At 37.1% G+C, this 24,912-nt stretch overlaps 1 protein-coding gene across 2 annotated transcripts in view; it reads left to right on the top strand.

The window, feature by feature from the left end:
• Positions 1-24,912, top strand: part of LOC124075515 (catenin alpha-2) — a 102,954-nt gene that overhangs the window by 11,568 nt on the left and 66,474 nt on the right. For both annotated transcript variants that reach the window (XM_046418953.2, XM_058571157.1), the window contains exons 4-5: positions 14,809-14,960; positions 24,734-24,847. In XM_046418953.2, coding sequence (XP_046274909.1) covers positions 14,809-14,960; positions 24,734-24,847 — 266 coding nt within the window. The remainder of the gene's footprint in view (positions 1-14,808; positions 14,961-24,733; positions 24,848-24,912) is intronic.

Raw genomic sequence — 24,912 nt, 5'->3', positions numbered from 1 at the left:
CTCTGAAAGGTCACATAGAGCAGTGTTCCAAGTTCTGCATGAGAAGACATATTAGTGGAGATATGTTTCTTTCTATATGGATTTATCATTTAAAGACTTGTTTAGATATTTATTAGCCTGGAAATAGCAAGGTAAAATCAACTCATTTTCTCTGAAATATAAGACGATAGATTGTAATATCATCATAATGAGCACATGTAGAAATTGTTGCCGTTGAGAATTCTAGCAGACTTAGAATTTAAAATAATAATGAGAATAATAATATATCCATGCATTTTAATTAGCTGAGATTCAGTAAAGTTCTTTTTTTCAAATAGTCTTGCAATTACATTCAGTAGAGCAAACATAAGCAAATCATATAGTATTTCTTTCCTCAGATGGTGTTATAGTTTGTGTATGAGATGTATCCTGAAAAGCTCTTGTGTTGATGAAAGAATGTTCTGAGGTGAGATGATTAGATTATGAGAGTTGTGACCTAATCAGTGGATTTATCCATTGGGTGGATCAATAATGTGAATGGGTTGCTAGCTAATAGGCAGGAGGGTCATGGCTGGTGAAAGTAGGTCACTGTGGACATGTCCTTGGGTTATATTGTCCCTGCCTCCTCTCTCTCTCTCTCTCTTTCTGCTTCCTGACTGCCTTGAGCTGAACATTTTTCCTCTTCCATGCCCTTGCAACATGATGTTCTGCCTCAACTTGGGCCAAAGCAATGGAGTCAGCTGAACATGGACTGAACTTCTTAAACCATAAGCCAAAATAAACTTTTCCTTCTCTAAGGAGTTCTTGTCAGGTATTTTGATCACAGAGACAAAAATCTGACTAATAACACATTTGGGAAAAATAGAAGCAGGTATTTTACTCTTCAATTTAGAGACTTCTTTTTTAACCCTTGAAAGGAGATTCTGTCAAGTTTTTGTGATTCTTACCTGCTAGCTTGTCAGCTCTCTTCTCTTACAAAGTCTCAGCCTGGTGTGGTCTATCTAAAAATATAGTATTACTTGTTTGAGGCTGACCCTAAATAAAGAGTATAAGAGAAAAATAGAAGAATGGAAACACAAGTCTTGCTTACACATGACTGAGAGGAAGAAATTGTGGTAAATGAAAAATATAGAGCAAATTGCCAATTTATATGTGATTTGGTGCCCACAAAGAATTCAGGCACCATTCAGAAGACACATTTTTGTGTTTTCTCTTATTGTATCTTGGGTTACTTTAGTAAAAGGAGTGGTGTTTATGAGGTCAAAACCTTCTGAAAGGAAAGGTAATTGCTTAGTTGATTGAACTTTTAACATGATTTTCACCCAAACTCTAGGAGTGTAAATAATTTTCTAGTTGATTTTATTAAAAAAAAAAAATCCTCGGAGAAATAACCAATTCTTTCTGGATTGTGTTGTCACTAACCAAGACTTACCTCTTGTTCATTGTCAAACCATTTAGCATTCTCATCCCAATTCTTCCTCAAAATAGTTGGGCATTCTGGAAACTTTTCTAAGGAATTCTCCTTAGAGTGATATCTGCATTCCATTCCTAGGAGAATAGAGTGAATGAGTGAGAAATTTAGAATCTACTTTTCAGAATCTTTTGAAGGTAACTTGTGAAGTAACCAGATAGAAGAGATTGAAATAGTATTTATACAAAACTGTGAGAAATGATAAAAATAGGTGTCAAAGAAAAGTAGATGATATTGGGCTAAGAACTTACAAAGACATGTAAATTCTTTGGCCTCTTTCTCTAATCATTCTTCATTTCATAAACAAGAATATATTGCTTCTTTATAACTAAGTAGAGAGATTGCCACAGAAATGGAAACAAGCCACTAGCTTAACTAATTGCTAGTTAGAATTTCTGGTGAATAAGCTTGCACAGATCAAGGATATGAACTTTGAGGAAGACCACAGGATCAATCAATTACAGTAATACAAGGCTTCCTTGGTTAGTTCTAATGTGTGTCTATGCTAAGGAGATATATAGCCTCAAAATAAAAACTCCTGTGCATATGCTAAACCCTGTACTAATGCCAAATTTCTGCCTTTGGGTTAATATTTTATTTGAATTGATCACTTTTCTGTATAAACTTAGCAAATGTCATGAGAGTTACATTTGATTTGGGGGAGAGAACAAAGGCGTGGTAGGCAAGAAGGAGAAGACAAGGAGAAAGATGAGAAAAAAGAAAACAAATAAACTGTTATATGTTTTTTTTTTCTTTTTAAAATCTGAGTTGTTTGATTTAAGACCCTGAGCTCTGGGAGTTTTTAACCTCTGTGATACTGACCCTTTGGTCTGAGCAATTCTTTCTTGGGGGTTAGAGGCCTGTGCTTCCTGTGCATTGTAGAATGCTTAGATTCTGCCTCTACCCACTAGATGCTTGTAGCATCTGTTGCCTTTCCCACACTAAATTCTGATAATAAAAATTATCTCTAGACATTGCCAGATTCTTGTGTTGAGGGTGACAATACCCACTGTGAATCACTGGCCTAAGGTAAAGAAATATCCCCAAATAGAGGAAAGTTTGAGTAGGGCAAAATGGAGCCTGTGTACTAAAGACACAGAGTAGCGAAGGTCATGGTGTGGGAGTGTGTTGCAGAGAAGTATTTATAAAAGGGCAGTGTGCTTGGCTAAACCAGATATTTCTGCAGAAGGTGATCACCAACACTCCCTAGCCCCTGTTTATGCATGTGAGTGACTGCAGGGTGGGGCCACTAAAGGACGACTCCTACTCTGTGACATGATGGCCTTCCATGAGTGGCTATGAGGAGTGACAAAACCATCTGTGGTTTATTTTCCACGAATTATTTTCCTTCCTCAGTAAAGACAGTATTTGACATAAGAAGGCTTTTTGTGTTGATATGAATGCTAAGTAAAATGTAAGAAAATAATTTAATGGATTACTAGTATGCTAAAATTATAGGACAGCATCAAGCAGGGAGGAAGAGCAGGAAGAAAAGATTAACATTAAACAGATACATGAGGTGGGAGGGAAAGGGAGAGAAAAGGGAAATTGCATGGTAATGGAGGGAGACCCGCATGGTTATGCAAAATTACATATAAGAGGTTGTGAGGGGAATGGGAAAATAAACAAGGAGAGAAATGAATTACAGTAGATGGGGTAGAGAGAGAAGATGGGAGGGGAGGGGAGGGGAGATAGTAGAGGATAGGAAAGGTAGCAGAATACAACAGTTACTAATAGGGCATTATGTAAAAATGTGGATGTGTAACCGATGTGATTCTGCAATCTGTATTTGGGGTAAAATTGGGAGTTCATAACCCACTTGAATCAAATGTATGAAATATGATATGTCAAGAGCTTTGTAATGTTTTGAACAACCAATAAAAAAAAATTTACCTATTTATTTCTTAGGAAACTAACATAGCAATAACATGGATCTACTGCAGACCCAATAAATACTTACATAGCGTTTTTGATGGGGTCTTCAATAAAACCTGAATTATAACAAATTGCCAACGGCTTGGTAGTTAGTACACGCTTGACCAGACTCATCTTCAGAGATCTCATTTGCAAAGTCAGGTTGCTGCAGAAAGCTGAGGGGGGTAAAAATATATTAGTGACATCATATTAAGATATCCATAGAGTTGTTCATTCTTTGCTGAATGGATTATATTCAAATGTCATTTTTGTAAATTTGATAGCTGTAGCAGATTTGTGGCAATGTGACCATTATTGGGTTGAGAGTGCTCTGAGACTCTGCCAGACATTTCTTCTTTAGAGGACCAAAAAGGGAGACATTTAAGATGAAAATATTTTTAAATAAGTGTTCTGTTATTGATCATTCTGGAGGAAGAGGTTAAAATTCCATTATTTTGAAGAACACCTGGGCCAAACCAGTGGTACGATTTTTACTTCCAAGGTCTAGAACCTGAAGTTTAATAAAAGAGAAAGGAGATTGTTGACCTCCTTTCTGTATTGTTTACATAGGAAATGTAAGAGGATCAGCAAATAGAAAGCACTCAGCTGGAAATAATTTTGAAGGGTCCTTTTATCTCAGTTCAATGCAATAGAGTGAACCTAGCCTGCCAACTAACTTTCATCTTAAACAAATTAGTTGATCCCTCTGGGATACAGTTTGGTGTATTGCTTGATGTTTTATCACTCAAGGATGGCCAATATTATTAATCTTAGAATATGTATGTACATCTCTGTTCCTGGCCTCCTGGTGACCACTCTCCATAGGAACTCATAGTGCCTGTGAATCCTGTGTATAAACCCACTGCCCATCTGGATAGGTGCTTCATTGTTCTATCAGAACACATCTACACAGCTCCCACTATCCTCCCTATAATGTTCTTCATTTCCTCCTCCTCTTCCTTCTCAACATCTGTTTATTGAACTTATTCTTTAATGCTAACTCAGATCTCAGTTGGAAACCGAGAACTCTGTCTTTTGACGTATTTCCTCTTCAGAGTAAAAGGCTGCACTCATAACCAGGTTCAGTTCCTAGAGGCAGGTGCTTCTGTGTGAACTCACAGCCTAGAAGGCTTTTATCATACAATTAGCATTTAATATATATGCATTGATTAAATGAACATAGACCATTGGGATATTATTCAATTTTATTTTTATTTTTAATTTTTTAGTAGAGAATATGTTCATTGGTAACCTCAGGCTCACAGCCCAAGATTCCTAAATAAATGGAGAGAATTTTTCCCTTCCACTTTCTACATTTCAAAGAGGAGCAATCTGATTGGCTGTTTGGGGTGTGCTTCCTGCATTTGGACTCACAGTAGGATAGCATTTTACAATTGTATGGATTTGGACCATCTGCCCTATCCTTGTGGCTGGATTGGGGGAAGGGACACACGGAGGGAAATAATATCAATGTTAGAACAAGATGGTAGGGACAACTTATTGGGAAGACAAAAAAGTTAGGTATTATAGATGGGAAGGACTGTTCCAGTCTAAGTCACTTTTCCATGACTGACCTTGAAATTAGATTATGGAAGTAATGAACTTCTACAGAAGCTGTAATGACTGAGCTTGCTCAGCCTAGACATTTTAATATATTTTAAATGTGTTTTAATATAATCCTTACTATTGGTGTAAAGTATTTTATTTCTTTCTGAAAGGTCAAAATGATAGTGATATGGAGGAAATGATGTGCCTGTTGGTGGCTTTGATGGTCCTAGTGGTGGGAAGTAAGAAATATAGAAAGAATGAGAAGGAAATTTCAATCACTTAATACCCCTTAAAAAGGCAATGTGTAGTTTATCTCAATGCCTTTTCTATATGACTAAATCCTATACAATCTACGTTATCCCAGACAGCTGATTGATAAGGATTTTAAATATCTTCATTTATTTGCTTTGTCCTAAAAACACACGTGAAGTTTTCTGGCTCAGAGCATAAACTTGTTGACAGCACCAGTTCCTCACATTCCATTTTCCTTGTCAGGACAGTGTGGGTTCTGTGTATGCAGAAGAGTCTGCACTATAGGAAAAGAAACATAAAATTATGGACCTGGAAGTTACATAGCAATTGGTCTTTAACTTCCCCTTTCCTTCTCAGGGCAAGAGAGAAGTATTTGCCTCTTATTATAAACATATTCCTTCCAGAAAAGGCCCTACTTAGATTGGCACAACTCTTGGGACAGAAGTATATTGTTCCTGGTTTTATCCCCCCTTGAAATGTAAGCAAACATCTTGGAGGAAATAAAACTGTGAACCTCCCTCCAAGATATTTTTTTAGGGATGCTTTTGAGTTGTCCTTTGGATCAGGTCACCAGTCATTTTTGCTTAGACAACCCTAACCATACAGAAACCTGAAAATTGATTTTTCTACATGGTTTTGTTTGTAAATGATGTGTTCTGCGACAATTCAGACATGTGCAACTCATGCAGCACAGGGCCTGAAGAATCACCTCAGAAAATAAAACTTATGAAGAGAAAGGAAGATGCACAATTTTAACCTATTAATAAAATACACAACACGGAGGACAGATGGGCTAGGGTGGACATAGGAAGGCTCACAATTACATATTTATGTGTTATAAATTTGGGGACACAGAACAAAGAGCGTCCATTGTCAAAGAAAATACAAAAGGAAGGACATAAATCTGCATACCTACAATGTATCATAGCATGGCTTCAGAATCCTGGGAGCTTCACATAGGTGGTGTTTCCCTTCAAGGGAACCAGTACTAGCATCCATGTTGCTGGTAGTGGAGAAGAAGTAGATCCTGTATGTCATGTCCAGCAGGGTGAGGGCTGGTGCCTACTCGCAGTAGAGGCCAGGATGCACCTTGCACAAACTGAGGTAGTATGTAGCCCCATCACCAGGCTTCTCACAGAGGGGAATATGCCATATCAATGATGGGTGCTTCAGTTCGAGAGGTGAAGAATATACTGACAGGCACTTGTTTGAAAGCACATGTAGTATGTCACTGGAGTACTCCAGAAATTGTTTTGATAATGGAAGATGAAAACTTCTAAATGTAGCTGAATAACCAGAAATAACTGATGGACATAAGAACCAGAGAGGTTCTATTTATTATGGTCAAAGTGACCCTGAGATTCCCATCCTTCCCAGGTTTGTCTTCTAACATTAGCCAATTTCTTCCTTATCAGTGAAGTCCTCTAACTGTCCCATAAAACCTGCATCTTAACAAATTCCAATCCCATTCCTTACACCTATTACCTTTATTATCTGTGACATTCATTTGGTTCCAATATATGGCCTCATATTTCAAACTCTGCATTTGTCCATTTGTTTATTTATTGCCTGTTTTTTGTTTGTTTGTTTTGGCTTAAACAATTACAATTTTCTTATCATTCTTCTGGCTAAAGGTTCAAGATAAAGGTATTTATAGGATAGGTTTCTTGAGCTCTCTTTTTTTAAAATTTTTAAACTTTGATTTGTTACATGTGACAACAGAATGCATTACCATTCGTATTACACATATAGAGCACAATTTTTCATATCTCTGTTTGTACACAAAGTAGAGTCACATCCTTCTTGTCTTCTTACATGTACTTAGGGTAGTGATGACCGTCGCATTCCACCATCTTTCCTACCCCCTCCCTTCTCTTTTCCCCTCTGCCCTATCTAGAGTTCATTTAATCCTCCTATCTCCAACACCCTGCATAGTATGGATCAACATCCTTAATCAGAGAGATCATTCAGCATTTGGTCTTTTGCTGAGCCTTCTCTTTTGAACTTGAAGATGACCCCCTTCTTGTTGCCTCTTCACATGCTTATCTCTGTCTGATTTTGTGTTCTTGGTGTCTCTCTGTGTTCAAATTTCCTCTTCTTAGAAGGATATCGATCAGATTGGATTAAGATGATCCATAATGGCCTCATTTTAACTTAACTATCTCTTTAAATACTTTATAACCAAACACATTCATATTGTGAAGCACAAAGTGTATTGCCTGTTTTAATGCATGTGTTTGTTTTTCCTGTAGTCAATCAGTTTCAGGGCTGGGGACTTCTGGGAAAATGAGGCAGCATGAAGAACCCTACGCCACCCCTTCAAACCCCAATTCTTGCAATCAAGTCAGAAAGATTTCAGACACGTTGCTCTGAGTAACAGGCATGAGTTTATTAGAAGGGATAGGAAAAGGGGAAAAGGAGTAGGTTGAGAATTTGTTAAGGATGCACTTAAGGGAGAGAGTGTGTCCCCTCAGAGAGAAGAGGGGACAGCATGCCTCTCCTGTACTTCAGTTTTGTAGGGATCCCAGAGAAGTTTCCAGACAGTCCCACCCAGGTCCACCTCTTCACTTTTGACTGACAGCAGGATAACAACAGACTTTCAAGTCCCCACTGCCATAACAACTCTGGGTCACCTTGGCCCATGCTGAACAGTTCTAATTGGATTATTAACCATAAATCCTTCAGATTTTATGGTTAGAAGGAGTTATCCTTATCTCCCTGAGTTTTGAGATCTGGTTTGTGAAAAGGGTCAAGTCTCCCCCTTCAGAGTAACTTGGGTTCCTCCTATCAACATTATTTCATGTCTGTATTTCTCCTGTAGATAACAGGTAGTTTGCTGAGGAATGTGACATATCCTGTCTTCTTAAGCCAGGCAGGGCTGCAGGTAAATTGCTTCGTGGAAAATAAAATGGGGGGGGGTGTTCAGCACAGTGGCCCCATTTTGTAGAATTATTCCCTTAGCCTCGTGTTCCCACTATTCACATTTGTCTGTCCCCTAACAAGTCTATTGTGTGTATATCTTAAGACCTATGTCATGTGTATTGATTTTTTAATTAAATTTTAACCCCTTTAGATCTAAATCTGCCTCTTCATTTCTTCCAGCCTTGATTGGAGTTGAAGGCCAAATATGTTTATTAATATAAGTGAAACATAATGACAAATTGCTTTCTTTTAAGGGCATTTTTTTACCCTTTTAAAAATTATATACTTAATAATCAAAATCAGAATCTTTAACATCACTTGTAAGGAATTCTTAGCAAGTGTTTTACTACATCTTAACGCCATCTAAGTCTTTAAACCCCATTGATGCCAAATTAAACTGTATTTATCGAGCAAGGTTCTGATAAACACTGTAAGCTAAATAAGGCATCACACTCAATTCTTTATTCATTCCTCAAGTTTCAGAATTAAATGTGCCATCTTTCCTCTTAGGTTATAAACCGTTTGTGATTATTTTTGAGATGCTTATTTTAAACTATAAGAAAACCTTCCAAGCAAGCAGTTTCTTTCCTTGGGGAAAGGAGTTTGTGTCTAGACAAGAGCAGATGGATGCTCCCTGATTCTCTTAGGGTGGTTATCGTGAATGGAATTTAGAGTTGCTGTTGTTTTTTTTTCTTCTTCTCCTTTTTCTAAGCCATCCTTTTCATCTTTTATCAAACAATTCAGCTCATGGGTTATGTATGGCCTTCTGGAACTTGAATTTGATTTTGATGTTGGAAATGTACATTATAATTTTCCAAACATGAATTTATGAAAATAGTAGCCTTTTGGAACTCCCACAGAGAGATGACTGACGAGGAAAGAATACCCAAGGATGCACACAGGATGGAAGAGCTAGGACTGTCCAGCATGGTCATAGTGGTTTTCTGAAGAGGGAAAAGTAGTTGACGGATTGTCGTAAGGGAATAAGGAGCAGACTGAGTTGGGCTATTTTGCCTTTGCTTCTGGATTCCAGTATTCAATATCTTCCAACCTGAAGAAGCCCTATCAAGAGGGAACAAAGCCAGTGTATCATTGGTCTAGACAGGGGAAGATTTAAATATAGACAGAGTGCTTAAGTTTCATTTCTACATTGTCTCTGCCACATGTTTAAAAAGTATTTGAGGATACTTTACTCAAGATTTAAAATCAATCAGCTAGCATAAATTAAATAATTAAAGTGGTGTAAGTGTGAGATAGAAGGAAAATAGCCTCACAAGAATATATTAGCTTAAGCTAGGAGGTTTATTAGAAAGAGTGTTTTATTCGACAAACTGGATTTGAAATCTTTCTTTTCTTTTTTTTTTTGTGTGTGTACCCAATATCTCACACATGATAGGCAAGTGTTCTACAACTGAACTGTATCCCTAGCCCAAGTTTTAGCTTAATTAAAATTCTCTTCCCTATGGACCTGATAAATTTGTAATGAAACAATATCTATCATGGCCTTTTTGACAATCAAGACATAAAGAAAATTTCTAGAAGTGAGTTCATATAATTTTGCATTGAAGATAGATTTCATAGTAAATTCCTTATAAACAATGCAGCACTGTCACAAGGGTGATGTGGCCCTGCTGAGGAGAAAGAAGGGCATAAAACTGAGGGAGCTCAATTTGCAAGACAAATTGTAACAACTTACTAGTTTTCAGATTTACCATTCATCGTGTACTGTTTTCAGTTTATTTCATTATGTCACATAAGACCTGTTTTTTAGTAGTGAATCAATATGGTTGTACTCTCAATTCCTTTTCAAAGAATAATGGGTGAATTGGCCTACTGTAAACAAAGGAAAAGGATTAAATGATGGGCAGAAAAAGAGAGAAAATGTGAAATGTGACACTCATCATTTTATCCCTGAAAAACTTGATGACAAAAGAATTCTTTCCTCCATCCCATCATCTTTCTCTTCCAGTGGTAAGATTCTCTGTGCCTAAAGGATAACAAAGACTTAAGATGTAAAGGAAGAAGAAGTTGTGGACTCTGCCTAAAAGTGACTCATATGCAAAATAGTTGACATACTGAAATGCCAACCAACTTTAATGTACTAAGTACTGTAATTGTGTGTGTGTGTGTGTGTGCACGCGCGACTGCATGTATGCATGTAATTAGGATGTTATAAAATTGTGGAAAACTATATGCTTTGGGATATGTAAGAATTGAAGATGGCAATTAATTCTAAACTGAAGACTGAAAGTTGAGGAGGTGTCCATCTGACCAAAGAGAAGTGTATTTCAATATGAGAGAATAAATTACTTATGGGCATGTTGGTATGGCATGTTTTGTCTATGTCATATTTGAGACACAGGCATAATTCAATCTAATTGGAACACTTGAGTATATGTAGGAATAGGAGGTAAAACAAGCAGGAGAGAGATGAACTATAGATGCCAGATGCTTGTATGTGTCTGTATCTCATGAAAGATTTTAGAGTACCTTGGAATGTTTAGAGTCGGAGCAAGGGCTTTTTAGACAGTTTCTCAGAGACAATGGGATTGGCTGGCAGTTCACCTCCACCACCTCTAGTTAACCTTGGATTTTTCCCTGTCAGCAGTCCTACTTGCACTTTAGCACAACTTCTCATTCATTTGACTAACTCACCCTGTGCTCTGAAACTTCACCTCTGAAGTCTCTCTAGAGGATTCATTTCAAAACCTCCTTACCTATGGTTTAGGATCTCCATCAACACTGAAATGATGTGACCTTGATTTTTATATGCACATTTAATTCTGATTTCATTACACCTGGAATGCCATCATTTTGTGACCTAGTGTGCAGTCTGCATACAAAAGTATAGCTAGAATTTAAAGGTTTATTTTTAACTTTGATCGCCTTTTCAGGATAAAAGCTATTAAGAGCAATTCAGTATTTTTGATAAACAATAACAAAGTTTTGCCCACATTTTTGGATGCAAGTCAGAAAGTAGAAATAAAATTCTATTTATATAAACCTATATCAGAAACTCTTAATATATAATTCTATCTCAGAATTATTTGGGGGGCATGTAATTTTTCAGACACTACCAATGTGGTATGAGAATTCATAGTTAAATTAATACATAGGTTTTTACCAAGATGAATCATTGTTCTATAAACTCTTGTTTTTCTGACTTATCACTCTCAAAAGCAAAACAGAATAAAATTAAACTAGGAGTAAGAGGAACAAAATAGAAAAGCTATACAGGTTAAGAGCAGTAGAAATGTCCTAAATAATAGTAAGGTCCTAAATAAATAAACTTTGAATGTACTTAGGACTAGACCATAGAGAAAGATGTTCTTCCCCTTTTGTCTTTTTTTCCATGAAAAATTGATGATATTTCTGTTCTAGTACCTTCATAAAATGGCTTATTTCTACCTGCTCTGACAGTGCCAGGTCACTGACACCATAGTTGTTACCTGCGCCCTAGCATGTCACTGAGAGGTGCTGGGCTCCATGCCGATGACATAGAATGTGCCCTGCTCCAGATCTGGCATTTCAGAGCTTCTCATGAAAAGGGTCCCCCTAGGTATTATATTCCCTGTCCCTTGGGCACAGAATCAAGCCTGGAGGTAGCTAGAGCAAGATAATTTGTCACCTACTGTTTTTCTGCCTCCCATTTCTTCTTCAGAGTGACCTTGTACAAGGAAAACAGGAGTAGCAAACCCCGCTCTTGCCCCTTCAGACTCCAGAAAGATCGCCATGTGGATAGAAATATATTCATGGGGGTCAGGGTCTGGGCAGTGGGGGCTACCTGACTCCATTTTCTAGATGACATTTATGAAGGTAGAATACTAAACACTTTACCACAGTTCCAATTTCTAAGGGACTTCCTTACTTAATGCTCTTCTATAATATTTTGACCACAGAAGGGACTTTGTTTTTCAGAGCCTTTCTTCTAAAAGGAAGCGTACAACTTTGAGAATAACTTATTTCATTTAAAATATTTGAATTATAAAAAAGATTCAAAGATACAAGAACAGAGACTAAAATGATGACCTTCATTTCCCTCTCAAAGGTAAACACTATATGTAAGGTGACATAGTCTTTCAAGACATGTGAGGACATGTACAAATGCTTATATGTTTAAAGTATGCACAAGACTCTTTTGTGTATTTTTAAATTTTCCACAAATAATCATCTCTGTTCAGTTTGCTGACCTTAGGACTTACTTTAATATACTGGCTGAACCGCAGTTTGCATGCCTTGGTTCATTTTTGTCCCAGACATTATTGCTCATGCATCTGGAGTGAACATCTCACAACAGTTCCCCCTCAGTTGGAGGATTCAGAATAAGGCTGGGTTGTAGCTTATTGACAGGACTCTGAAAAGCAATTATTACCATTCTGAAATTTTATATAATTTTCTTCTTTATAACACTAGAATATATAACCTAACAAGGAACGAGTGTAAGCAAGAGACACAAAGACATTCTTGTGGCTGCAGCCTAGGGTTGCTCAGTGTGATTAATCAGCATCTCTGTAGAAGTTAATATTTGGCAATGCCCTAGATAATGTCCTCATTCACCATCTGGGAGTGGAAAGCTTCATTTTACTAGATTTTTTTAAAAGTGTTCACCAAAATGTGCAGTTGAATTAGGTCCCATTTATAATTTGTTTGCCTGAACCAATATGTATGAAAAACTCATTTTCTATGTTACTATATTTGTAATTATTAGTGAAGAAAAATATCTTATTGTATACATATTAGTATACAGTATATCAGTATATGGACTCTTTCTATGAATTGAGGGTTGCCTTTGTCAACTTTTTCTTTATTGATTTGTAAGTATATCTATCCTGTGTACATATAAGAGTACTAATCCTTATTAGTTATACAATTGAGGCAAACAGTTTTATGCTTCTAAGTGTTACCTGACAGTGTATCAATTTATAATTATTAAAGCAGCTTAACCATCAAATAGAATGGAATTCATAAAACTCAGAATTTTCAGTTTAAGAAAGAAAAAGAATCCGCAAATTTATTTAAGAAAAATATTCGCTCCTAAATGCCAAATACATTTTTAAAAAAATCTATTTTATGGTCAAAGAGGTGAAATTCATTTATCTGTATTTTTCATTCATGTAGAAAAAGTTTATTCACAACATAAAGGAATAATTAAAATAGTTGAGTTTAATGCATTGGTTTCAGAAATATAGTTTTCAAATATTTTAATTTAATTTTAATTGGCATAATAATTGTACATATTTATGAGGCACAGTGTGATGTTTTGATATGTGTATAAATTGTATAGTGATCAAATTAGCATAATTGGCATATCAATCACCTCAATTTTATATGATTAATATTTGTATCAGTACAGTTCCATATTCTCCAAATTTTTTTCCATCTAAATATAGTTCAAAAGCCCAAGTAAAACAAAATTCATATAGTATAGAGAACTCGTCATAATAATTCACACAGAGAAGGAAATTTACTCCATACATGCTTTTGGTTTTGATAGTGTTTATTAAAAGAGTTGTTACTGTTTTCCTCTAACCCTCCCTCTCTGTTTTTATTTTTTTTTTACATTTGACTTTTTTTGGTAGAAACACACTTTTCTTAGGATGTTTTATCTTGAACACTCTTCCCCTAAAGAGTAGAGTAATTTAGCAGAATTTCTCACACCAGTATTAAAATGGATGCATAAAGTTTCCGCAGAGCATGAAAATGAGTGTCAAGAGGGAATGAGGCCTGAAGATTCAGAAACAGGAATAGATGGATGATGTTTCTGTTTTATGGTCCTTGTAAATAAAATGAATCGTACTTTTGGCTTTTGTTTCCTAATTGGTTGTTACAAGGTAACAGCTGAGAAAATAGAATTACAATTTTCAAGAAACAGTGAATCAGCAGCAATTTTTAAGTCGTCAGTGGAAGTATTACAGACTTTCCACTAAGTTTATTTTCTTCAAATCTCCAGTGGGAGTTGAAGGTGTCCCTGTGAGAAGAAAGAGGTGTCATCATTCTAAAAACTTATATGCAAATTTTATTTCACATCAAAATGATCCTGGCAAAATGGGAAAATTTTCCTTTAAGTCCATTGGTTTTCTCTCAATGGGTCTTCCTGCTGGTCTCTGCTGTCTTTTTCCTCTTTCTTCTTATGAATCCTTCATAGCCTCCGTTCAATCCCATCTCCTACCACCATGTCTCAATTTCTGCATTTCCAATAAAAAAATGAAATGTATTGGGTCATTTCATTTGCATGCTGTTGTGAAGCCATGTGGGTTAAGACCAGCTGTTTACCGGTTATGACTATAATTTCTCATATTAGTTAAATGTTTATTGATACTTCTTATGGGCTAGATTCCATCCAGCTTTTGTATGCACTATCCCCACTGAATCCAGGCACAAGATCTTACTACATTTTATAGAAAAGCAGGTTGAGAAGGGCTAAGGAAACTTGGCCAAGATTTCACAGTTGGTAACCAGAAGTGGAATTCTGCTCAGGTTAGCATAACATGTACTTTATATTCCTATGCTACACCACACTACCTTGGATGGGTTATAAAAGTTTTCATTTTTGTAAACATCGCCATGCATGGTGTACATTTTATTTGCCACACAGAGGTAAGTGCCACAAAGATGACTAAATTGGACCAACCCCATCTGGCTGGCAAGGTCTACCACCTTGCCCAAGGGCTGCAATGAGAGAAGATTGCCTCATCTACTGCTTTTCTCTCTGTTTATCCCAGTGATGCCACGCTTTGCTGAACAAGTCGAGGTTGCCATTGAAGCCCTGAGTGCCAACGTCCCTCAACCATTTGAGGAGAATGAATTCATCGATGCCTCTCGCCTGGTGTATGACGGTGTTCGGGACATCAGAAAGGCTGTGCTGATGATCAGGGTATGTGAGGCCTCTGTAACACAGAGCTGATCTGAGTTTCTAGTAGGGATCCCAAGTGTCGTCTTCACTTTTTAATTACTCACTGCAACCTGGTAAATTGCTTGGCTCCTTACTTAGACCAGGTGGACCCTTTACTTAAAAAGGAATAAGTGATTCCAGCAAGCCCAGATAGGCACTGAATATCCTGCAGCCTTATGCCCTTCCTGCTTCTTGCATGCATTTCCTAAATTTAATTCCAACTGAGGAGTAACCCAGGTACTTTTCAATTGCCCCTTACTAACACTCTCTTCCTACAAGGCTCATGGACTATAAAGAAGTAAAGATTACTCAGCGTATTAGTGTTAGTATAGTAGCATTATTCTCATAGATAACTACATTCTCCTTATAAAAAAAATAATGCAAGCATTATAAATTGCTTCACATCAATTCTCCACCAGCACACAACTAACTGCCCACCGAAAACTTGAATTGTCAGGTGTGTCTTCCAAATCACAACTGAAGTAAATATGTATAGACATAGAACTAGAAAAAATATATAAAATATATATTATAACATATATATAATATATATATAAAATAATTGACATTTAAGCTCTTAACAAAGTTTGCTTTGTTTACCTAAAATATGCCTTAATCTAAGACAGTTTACCTCATTCCATTTAACTTCTGCATAATATTGCATTGAAAGATTTTTCCTCCTTACCTTATTTTTTTCCCTTCCTTATTTTTTCTCCTTACCTTACCTTAGATTTAGAATAATCAAACAAAAAATTTTATTAGCCATAGGACCCTTTCTTCAAAGTACATATGCAGAAGCTTCAATGACAGATACTTTTATAACTATTATCATTTACATGGGAAGGGGACTTCTGCTGTCCTAACTCCAAGAGCATGATATCTGACCGAAACACACAGGACCCACATTTTTTTTTTTAATTTTAAGTTTTTAGTTGTTGATAGACCTTTATTTATTTCTTATTTATATGTGGTGCTGAGAATTGAACCCAGTGTCTCACACATGCTAGGCAAGTACGCTACCACTGAGCCACATCCACAGCCCCTGGGACCCACATTTTTTAATTGAAAATTTCCTAGTATACACATTTAGAAAAGAGTAACAAGTGTCACTAATTATAACTTTAATCACATATTTTATTTAGCCCAGTATTTCAACATGTTGCCTTGGTCACATTTAAAGCACTCTCTAGCTCCACGTAGGTAGTGTCTGACACTGCATGAGGCAGTCCTTGACTCTGTCCTCACCCTCAACCTCCTGTTGTCTCTGTCACTGATCACTGAAACCACCAGCTATCTGTCTAGCACACTTAGGAATTATTCAGCATCTAAGTCAACACCCCCTTTTCAAAACCAAACAAAAAACCCTACTTGTACTGCAGCAGCCACCTAGGTCATTGCATGTAGTCCCTCAGGTATTTCGAGAACAATCTATGAAATATCGTCCCCTCTGGGCAACATAATCCAAGTTCTTTGAGGATTTCATAGATGGTGCTGATTCTTCTCCAATCCCTGATATCCTTGAACTCATTAGGCACAGTTCCCTTGGACTATAGCATTTCTGAAGCAATCCCAGCAGCCTGGAGTAGAGCAGGCTAGAAAGATCTAGAATTAGACCTTTATTGACCTCCATGCTCCTGCTGAAGCATCACCAGCTCTGCCACTTCAGAGTCCAAATACCATCTTCTCCTCTCACCTTTAGATCAGTATACCTGCTTTCATATTAAATAGAAGTCTCTTTCATAAGAATTTCAGATCCATCCCCAAAGCTCCCAGTAGATAAACTGTATCAGGCAGTATTAATTATACTAAAACACATGGAATTCAAATTTGGAATTTGGGGACCTGTGCTTTTCACTTGCCCTTCTTATGCCTGTGAAGCTCTTATCATCTTTCAAGGCCTGGTTTGAATGTCCTCTCTCCACATTTTACCCTTCACAATAATTACCCTATCTTTTAACGACCTATACCTATTTCTGCCTGTGATAGTATTTATTATACCATTTCCTTTTATGTCTATTACTTTCTCTAGACTGTGAAATTTGGGAAAGGAACAGCTGTCTTTTTTTTTTCCTCTCTCTCTCTTTCTTTTCATTATGGTGCTTTGTTTGGCATAGGGCCTAATACTGTGTGTGTGTGTGTGTGTGTGTGTGTGTGTTTTCAAGTGGGGAGAGATGTCTTGGAAGATAGGAAGGTGTCAGAGAAAAAAAAGATGTAAGAATTGGAGCCTTTTAAGCCCCTAACAAATTAGATCATTTTCCCCATTACCTACTAACTTGTGAAATAAGGTAATAGACCATGAGAGTTATGCTTTGAAAGCATTCGGCACTAAACCCCACTACAATCCTCAAGACATATTCCCTCTTTTGCCATTTTTCTGCTTTGTTAGCCTTCAGATTTTTGTGACAACCATTTATCTGAGAAGCTGAGAAATTTATAGACATCATTCATTTATTCATTCATGAGCTGTAAAAAAACACAATTTTAGATAAAATGCCATATCGTTGTCACATGAAGTGTTATTCCTCCATCTCAACATTTCAAGTGAGTTGATCAGAAGGATTTCACACCACTTAAAATTTAGGAAGAGAGAAATATACAGTATGTACAAATTGTTATTTTAAAAAATTGCTATCCATTCAACACTTGAATGGTTTCATTTTGTACTTAAATAATTTCTTGGTTTCTTCTTTGAATATAATTATTAAGTGTACAGTACTTAAAAAAAAATCCCAATGTATAAAGTTAGAAGAGAAACACAGTGAGATGAGTAGGAACTCTTTCTTGCTCAGCAAACCTGACTGTGCCCCTTCCCCAAGTCTTGATTATACTTTTAAAAAGAAAGAAATCTTTTTGAAAAAACAAAGGCAGATGCAGAAAGGACCTTGAAGGGTCAAACTCCCCATCACCTTGCCTCTCAGCAATCAATACATATTTAATGGTGATGTCGGTATCTGAGTGCTCCAAGCCAGCTCCAGGCAACTCTCGACAGTAGGCAGTGCTTGCCCTTCCCGTGTTCAGCCTCACCTTTCAGGACCCTACATCTCTCCTGGAGCAGGTCTACTCTTCCACCTCTTGATTCTATTTTTTTGTTTGTGCCTTGATGAGATTTACCTTCTGTGATCTGTCAGATGCATGGGAATTTTCTGATGATCCTCATAAGGTAGTGGAAAAATGAGTAGGCAATTCTGGCAGACCAATATACTGTCAGTTCTCATCATCTGCAGGAGTTAAGTTCTATAAATTCACCAAACACTGAATTAACGAATACTAAACTATTGCTCCTAGGGGAAATACAGAGTTAGGTTCCCGTGAGCCTCTGGTCACATTTTCACCACCTGACCAACACATGGCCTTGTTTCATGTGTACTTTGGTTTAAAGACAACTTCTTTATATATTGTTGATGCATAAATATTAAATCAGGGTCACTATCACTGACTCTCTCTCTCTCTCTCTCTCTCTCTCTCTCTCTCTCTTTTTTTTGGTACTGGGCATTGAACCCAGGGGTACTTTACTCCTGAGCTAGATCCCCAGTTCTTTTTTATTTTTTATTTTGAGATAGAGTCGTGCTAAATAGCTGAGAATGGCTTTAAACTTGCAGTATTTCTGCCTGAACCTCCCAAGTTGCTAAGATTACAGGCATGTGCCACAAGGCCCTGCACTAACTCATATTTGAATGACACAGGGGGTTTCTCTGTGACGCACATCACAGTCCCCTTACACATGGGGACACTAGACAATAACTCAGCATTACTTTTAGGGACCATTTGTCACATAGAAGTCAAAAGCACAAAAAGTGTGGCCCTAAATAGATCATGAAAGCAATACTTAGTCACAGCAAGGGAGCTTAGCTAAGAAGGCAGAGCACTATGTTGTTTGGCTTTAGCTGGGAACATACACATTAGGTGAGTTATTTTTTTATTTTTATTTTTTCACTTTCTCTCGCATGTCTGGGAATAACTACGAAAGCACCATGAACATTAATTTTGTGTATTACAAATTAATTGTAGTGAGGAGGCAAATCCACCAATAGCGAATCTTCAAGTAATGAGGACCACATATATATTTAAAAGACAGAGTTAAACATTTAATTTTGGAAACTAAGGTGAGTAGGTGGGGTAGAAGGTGGGAATGTCCTAGTATCAGAAAACCTGTATTCTACAAAATAGGATTTGCTCCTCACGACAATGACCCAGGAAAGTCTACAATGGTGTCTCTTCACTACACTTTTATCATTGGAACCCATTAATTTAGTTATATATGATATTTTCAAAGGTAGGCCAAAGAAATGATAGGGCCTGGGATAGTGTTCTGAGAAAAAGACTGTAGTTCAATTTTACATCTCCCAAACTGTGTGCCAATCAATGTCCCCTGGAGTGCTGCAAGACATTTTAGAGTTGAATATAATATACAGATGCCTCTTAGAATCTGTGCAAAATGTTGGCTGGAAGTAGTTTATGGTTCAGGCATTAGATGGCACATTGCTTTTTATGATGTGGTATGTTTGTGAAACTGAGTATATGGTGACCACTGTGTTTAAAATCAATCCCAAGAGTCAGTTGCTGTCCATTTGATTTCTCTGGTTTGAAAATTATGCAGCGTTAGTTGTTAGGTTACAAAGATGGGTAAATTGCTTGTACTAAACTGCTTAATTAAAAGAACTATTCAGGATTTTTATTTTTTATTTATTTTTAGAGTTAACGCACTATAAAAACATTACTGAGACCATGAGGATGCCATGAAACAGTAAAGTTTGAAATTTATGGCTTAACTAATTTTGGGTCATCAGCATACTAATTGCCTTCTCTGTAGTTTAGTTTCCTTAGCTGCCAATGGACACAAATATACTGAGCTAATAAAGAACTATCACAGATATAACACTTAGTAGGTTCCCAAGAATCAAGTCTTTTCCTCATCCTTCAAGGAGGAAGCTTATATAATGATCCAACTAAATAGAATTTGTTCAGTAAGTCCACAATATTATCAAAATTGGAGCCAGGGTGTTTCTCATAAGTTGAAAATAAAAGGTTGAAAAGATTTTAGAAACTTTCACGTATGTGAAAAAATTTTACTTAGTGTAAAATGGTTATAACCTAGCTAATCAACATGCTCTCATAAGTTCCTAGTTTTGTTTTCTTAATTAATTAGAACTAATTTAATATGATGTTTCTTTAAAGTGGTAATTCAGTCTGATCATTCATTTATGAAGTTTTTGTCGAATGCTTACAGGATGTCCCATGCTGTTAGAGCTGCCCTATATACAGAGGCAAACAAAGTAGACAAAAATCCCAATCTTCATGGAATTTAGAAATTTAGATTCCTTTGGTAGGAGACAGCGAATTTAAAAAAAAAAAAAAAAACATACTTAATGCCAAATATTGTGCCACAGTGAAAACCAGGATGGTATAAAGGAGACAGAACATGGGTAGGCATGGATTTTATGGAGGATGGTAAATGATTGACATTTTGAGAAGAGACCTGGAGGAGAAGGGAAGGAGACACAAGGTAGTTGGAGGGTGCATATTTCAGAAAGAGGGAACAGAACAGCAAGTGCAAAGTCTGGAGTTGGAAGCTCTGGCGGCCTGAGGACTACACTGAATGAGACGGGTGCCATCGGAGTCTCTGAGTGGTAAATAACATGATGTAGTTCAGTTCTTAAAAGGAGCACTCTGGCTACTCTGGTTAGGGTCAAAGTAGGGAGAGCGGTTAGGAGGTTTCCAGAGTAATCTAAGTTCCAGATGCTGTTGGCCAATTGACTGAGGAAAGTTTCACATATTTGCTTTAGATCTCTAATTTTAGTTTTTCGTTCGCCTCCCATTTTAGTGGTGTAGAGCTCTGTTGGAAAATCTTTTGTATCACCTCAAATCACCTGCCAACTATATTTTGTATATTTCTTTCAATGAAACTCTCATATACATGTGAGCTTTTCTTCAATGATCCTTATTACATTTTACTCACATGTTCAGGTGAAAGGATTCTGAATCTTTCAGCATGCTCTTGTTTTGCTTCTGAATAGAGGTGTTATAGAGATGGAGCACCAGAGGCAGTGAACTGATGATGTGATTAAATCCCATCATCTCCTTGGGCCTCGGTAATGGGCACAAGTTAATCTTATTGATTTAGACAGGAGATAATTTGGAGGCTGAATGCTTTGTGCTACTTTACAGATGAGACCCACTTTCACAGCTGAACAGTTAGATGGTAGTAGAACCAGGGAACCAGGAGTAGACCTCCAAGTCATATTTGTTTTCTGTGAAAGGCTCCCCTGGGAGTACCCGAGTGTAGAACTGACCTTGGCCCTTAGTCTCTAGCCTCTATTCCTGTGTGCTATACCTTTTGTTGACTTTTTTACTTTATCAGTCTGTTTAATACTATAAGTGTGATCTCTTTGAGGCCCCCTTTCTAATTTACTGTCTCCTTTAATTTATGGAAGTACTTGACCAACTGAAAAATTACACTTATACTTTTAAAATCCAACAATTTGAAAAACAAAGGCATGACTAGGACACACATTAGTACTTAGTTCACAAGCGACATGAGCACCGAACCATTTGTATGAATGACCTGGATGGATTTGCTGCATGTTTAAGACACATGAAAATATTTTAAACTCTTCTGTTTACCTGATGGTATTTGTGATGGTTAAGAGCATAGGCTCTGGAACCCTCAGCTTGTTCCTCATTTCTGCCTCTTGATGTGTGACACCTTGGAAATTTTGCTTAAAGACCCTGAGCCTGTTCATTCATCTGGCAAATGGGGATTAAGCTGGATGTAGTCCCAGCTACTTGGGAGTCTGAGGCAGGAGGATTATAAATTCAAGGCCAGACAGGGCAATTTACTAAGGCCCTGTCTCAAAATAAAATTTTTAAAAAGGGATGAGGATATACCTCATTGATAGAACATTTGCCTAGCATGTGTAAGGCTCTGGGCTCCATTCCTAGCACCAAACACACAAATCATACACACACACACACACACACATACACACATACACACACACACACACACCATTACCACCACCACCAAGAACAAAAAGGGTTTAAATTTATTCATTAAATCATTGTAAGGATTAAAACCTGTAGCTGAAAATCTGTCCTATAGTGGGTGGTAAACAATTGCTACTATTATTATTGCTGTGGTTATTATGTGTTGTTTTATTAAGCATACTAATGATCACCATCATTTGTAAATTTAGTTTAGTTTTATAGTTTGGAAAGCATTTTCATATACATCTGAGTTTAGGAGTCCCGTGGGGTAGGCAAAGCAATAACAATTGTAATCTCCATTTTATGTAAGACTCAGAAGCAGCAAAACTAAGTGACTTGGCAAAGACTTACAGCTTATGAGTGGCAAAGTTAGGCCCAAATCACTCAGGTCCCCTGGGTCCACATCCAGGTTATTATTTTTTTCATTTAAGAATTTTTCTTTATTTTGGTTCTTGGGCTGTGGTCACTTGAATCAGAGCTTATCATTATTAGCCTTATACTGCCAGGTTGTGTTTGTCATTGACTTGTCTCGTAAAATGTACAGCTCACTGAAATGTTTTGACTCAGTACTATCACATTTTCAGCACTGTCACATTCTGCAGGGTTTTTTTTTTTTATTGAGGTTTTCTTTTTTACTTTTCTCCTCCTTTTAAGAACTAATGATGAAAAGTGCTTGTAATCTTGTCATGTCATCTGTCAGCAGAATTTACCAACTTGCTGTAATTGTTTCACAGTACAATTCCAGAAGAGTGAGGAATGATCCCAGGATACTCTCGGTCCACAATGAAAATACAACCAGTTATTTGAATGAGGTTCTGCTTACCCCACCCCTGATTGTATTAATGGAATATTAATAGAATAGAACAGAACCTCTTTCTCCTCCCATTCTCTTAATATTCCTATAAAAGAAAATGGAACACGTGTAGATGACTGACTGAATGTTAATAAGGTTGATAGATAAAAGGAAAAATAAAAGTGATAATGCCAAAACATGGAAAAATTTCTGGGCATAATGTGATATTGGCACAAAGGACCCCATTTTACGCCTGTCTGACCAATCTCGAGGCTTCATCAATAACCACATCTGATTAATTACACTGAGGTAGCCAAAGAAATCAACAGAATAAAAAAAATGTGGCCCTTTGGATGAGGAATGGGCAGCTGCATCATCAGTACAGCTTGTGGTCTGTTCTGTTCTTTTCAAGGACAGAGCCCTGGAAGGTGGCCCTGCTCCAGTCAAGTGGAAGTTCATGGGTGACAGCGGATTTAAGAACCTCACACTGGTGTCCTCTCTTTTTGTGCTCCATCTTTATCATGTCCTGAGCTTTTCCTCATAGAGTCAACAGAGCATTAGGGTGGATGCCTCAAATCCACTCATTTAGAAGTCTTTGTACACGTTATAACCTCTTATGCCTCAGTTTACCTGCCTATAAAATGGAGAAAACCATGTCTACTTCATAGGAGTGTTCAGGAAACTTCATGAGTTAGTGTGAATAAAGCACTTAGAGAAAATAGTGACAGTCATATGGTACCATTTAATGCAATGTATCTAGTATTACTGCCATTAAAGATGGGGAGGATTTTTTGTTTTTGTTTTTGTTTGTTTTTTTTGGCTTGGCTTGTGGATTCTTCCATATCTTTCTCCTCAACACAGACTATGGGATTGGAAAGGATCTCTTGTCCTTTCATACCATTTTATAGCTCCAGTTCTTGCCTAAGTTGTAGTGTGTAAAAACAACAATTACAAAAATTAATAAAGAAGAGTGTGTTTGAAGTTAGACACACTTGGCTATTTAGAGCTAAATGCTGGTTCTGTTAACTACTTTAGGGACATGGGACCCATTGCTGAAACTACTTCAAACATTGTTCTTCTCATCTCTAAATACAGAATGATCCCTATTACATTGTGCTGATCTGATTGAAATTGACATATATGTGAGTTTTTTAATCCTTAGTGAATGTGTAGAAAGTGCTAGCTTCACTTTAAAAATATTTGTTGAATGAATTTATTTTGAATTCCTAAGTAATAATGATAGCAAGGATTTTTTTTTTTTTAAAAAATGTCTACTATATGCCAGATACTCTATAGAGAATACATCATTTATCTTCACAACAGTCATAGAGGTGGCTACTATTAACATGCATTTACAGAGGAGGGAGCTGAGAGATGTGAGAGTTTGCTCAGGCAACATTGTCCTGAGTGGCTTGTGATTTTGTGCCCAGCCAGACTCCGGCACTGACTGAAGACTATACTTGAACCTCTGCTTCTGATGGCTTAGTGAGCAATCCAGATGTTTCACCAGGTCAAGCCATTAGCCTGGAGATGGTTGATCCTTTTGCCCATTGAGAGCTGAAGAGATGGGATGGACCAAATAGGGCATTGTAGAAGAAGTATAGTCGTAACTTTTTCTATTGGTTCTCATTTTCTATCTTATCATAGATTTGGATGGGTAGAATTAATACAAAAATAAAACTCTTCTCAAAATTAGAAATCACGTCATGTGAAGAGTCAAACTTAGACTTGCTACACCTGCAGGAGGAAATAATAAAGAAAATAAACTTTTTAAAGCAAGTAAATTAGGGCAGCATGATTTTTTTCTGACTCTGTTCCAGCTGATAGCCACCCACAGGGCTGTACTATATGTAAGAAGCTGTAAGCTGCTTCCTGGAGGCTAGTTTAGCTTTTGCAATGAAAAAGTGTGTGGATGTGGGTGAAGTTTATAGATTTTAAATTCAAATTTTTGTAACATTTTTTTCTTCTTAATATTTAGACCCCAGAAGAACTAGAAGATGATTCTGACTTCGAGCAGGAAGATTACGACGTGCGTAGCCGGACAAGCGTTCAGACAGAGGATGACCAGCTCATTGCAGGGCAGAGTGCACGGGTGAGTGGACATTCAGGACTTTGAACACAGCACAGGACTGTGTTCACCAAAATGGTTTGAGGATA

Source organism: Marmota monax, unplaced genomic scaffold (assembly GCF_021218885.2).
Source record: "Marmota monax isolate L192 unplaced genomic scaffold, Marmota_monax_Labrador192_F-V1.1 WCK01_AAM20220418_F8-fsc00357, whole genome shotgun sequence".
Taxonomy (NCBI): domain Eukaryota; kingdom Metazoa; phylum Chordata; class Mammalia; order Rodentia; family Sciuridae; genus Marmota; species Marmota monax.
The sequence above is the reverse complement of the archived record's forward strand: the minus strand, read 5'-3'. Positions and strand labels throughout refer to the sequence as shown.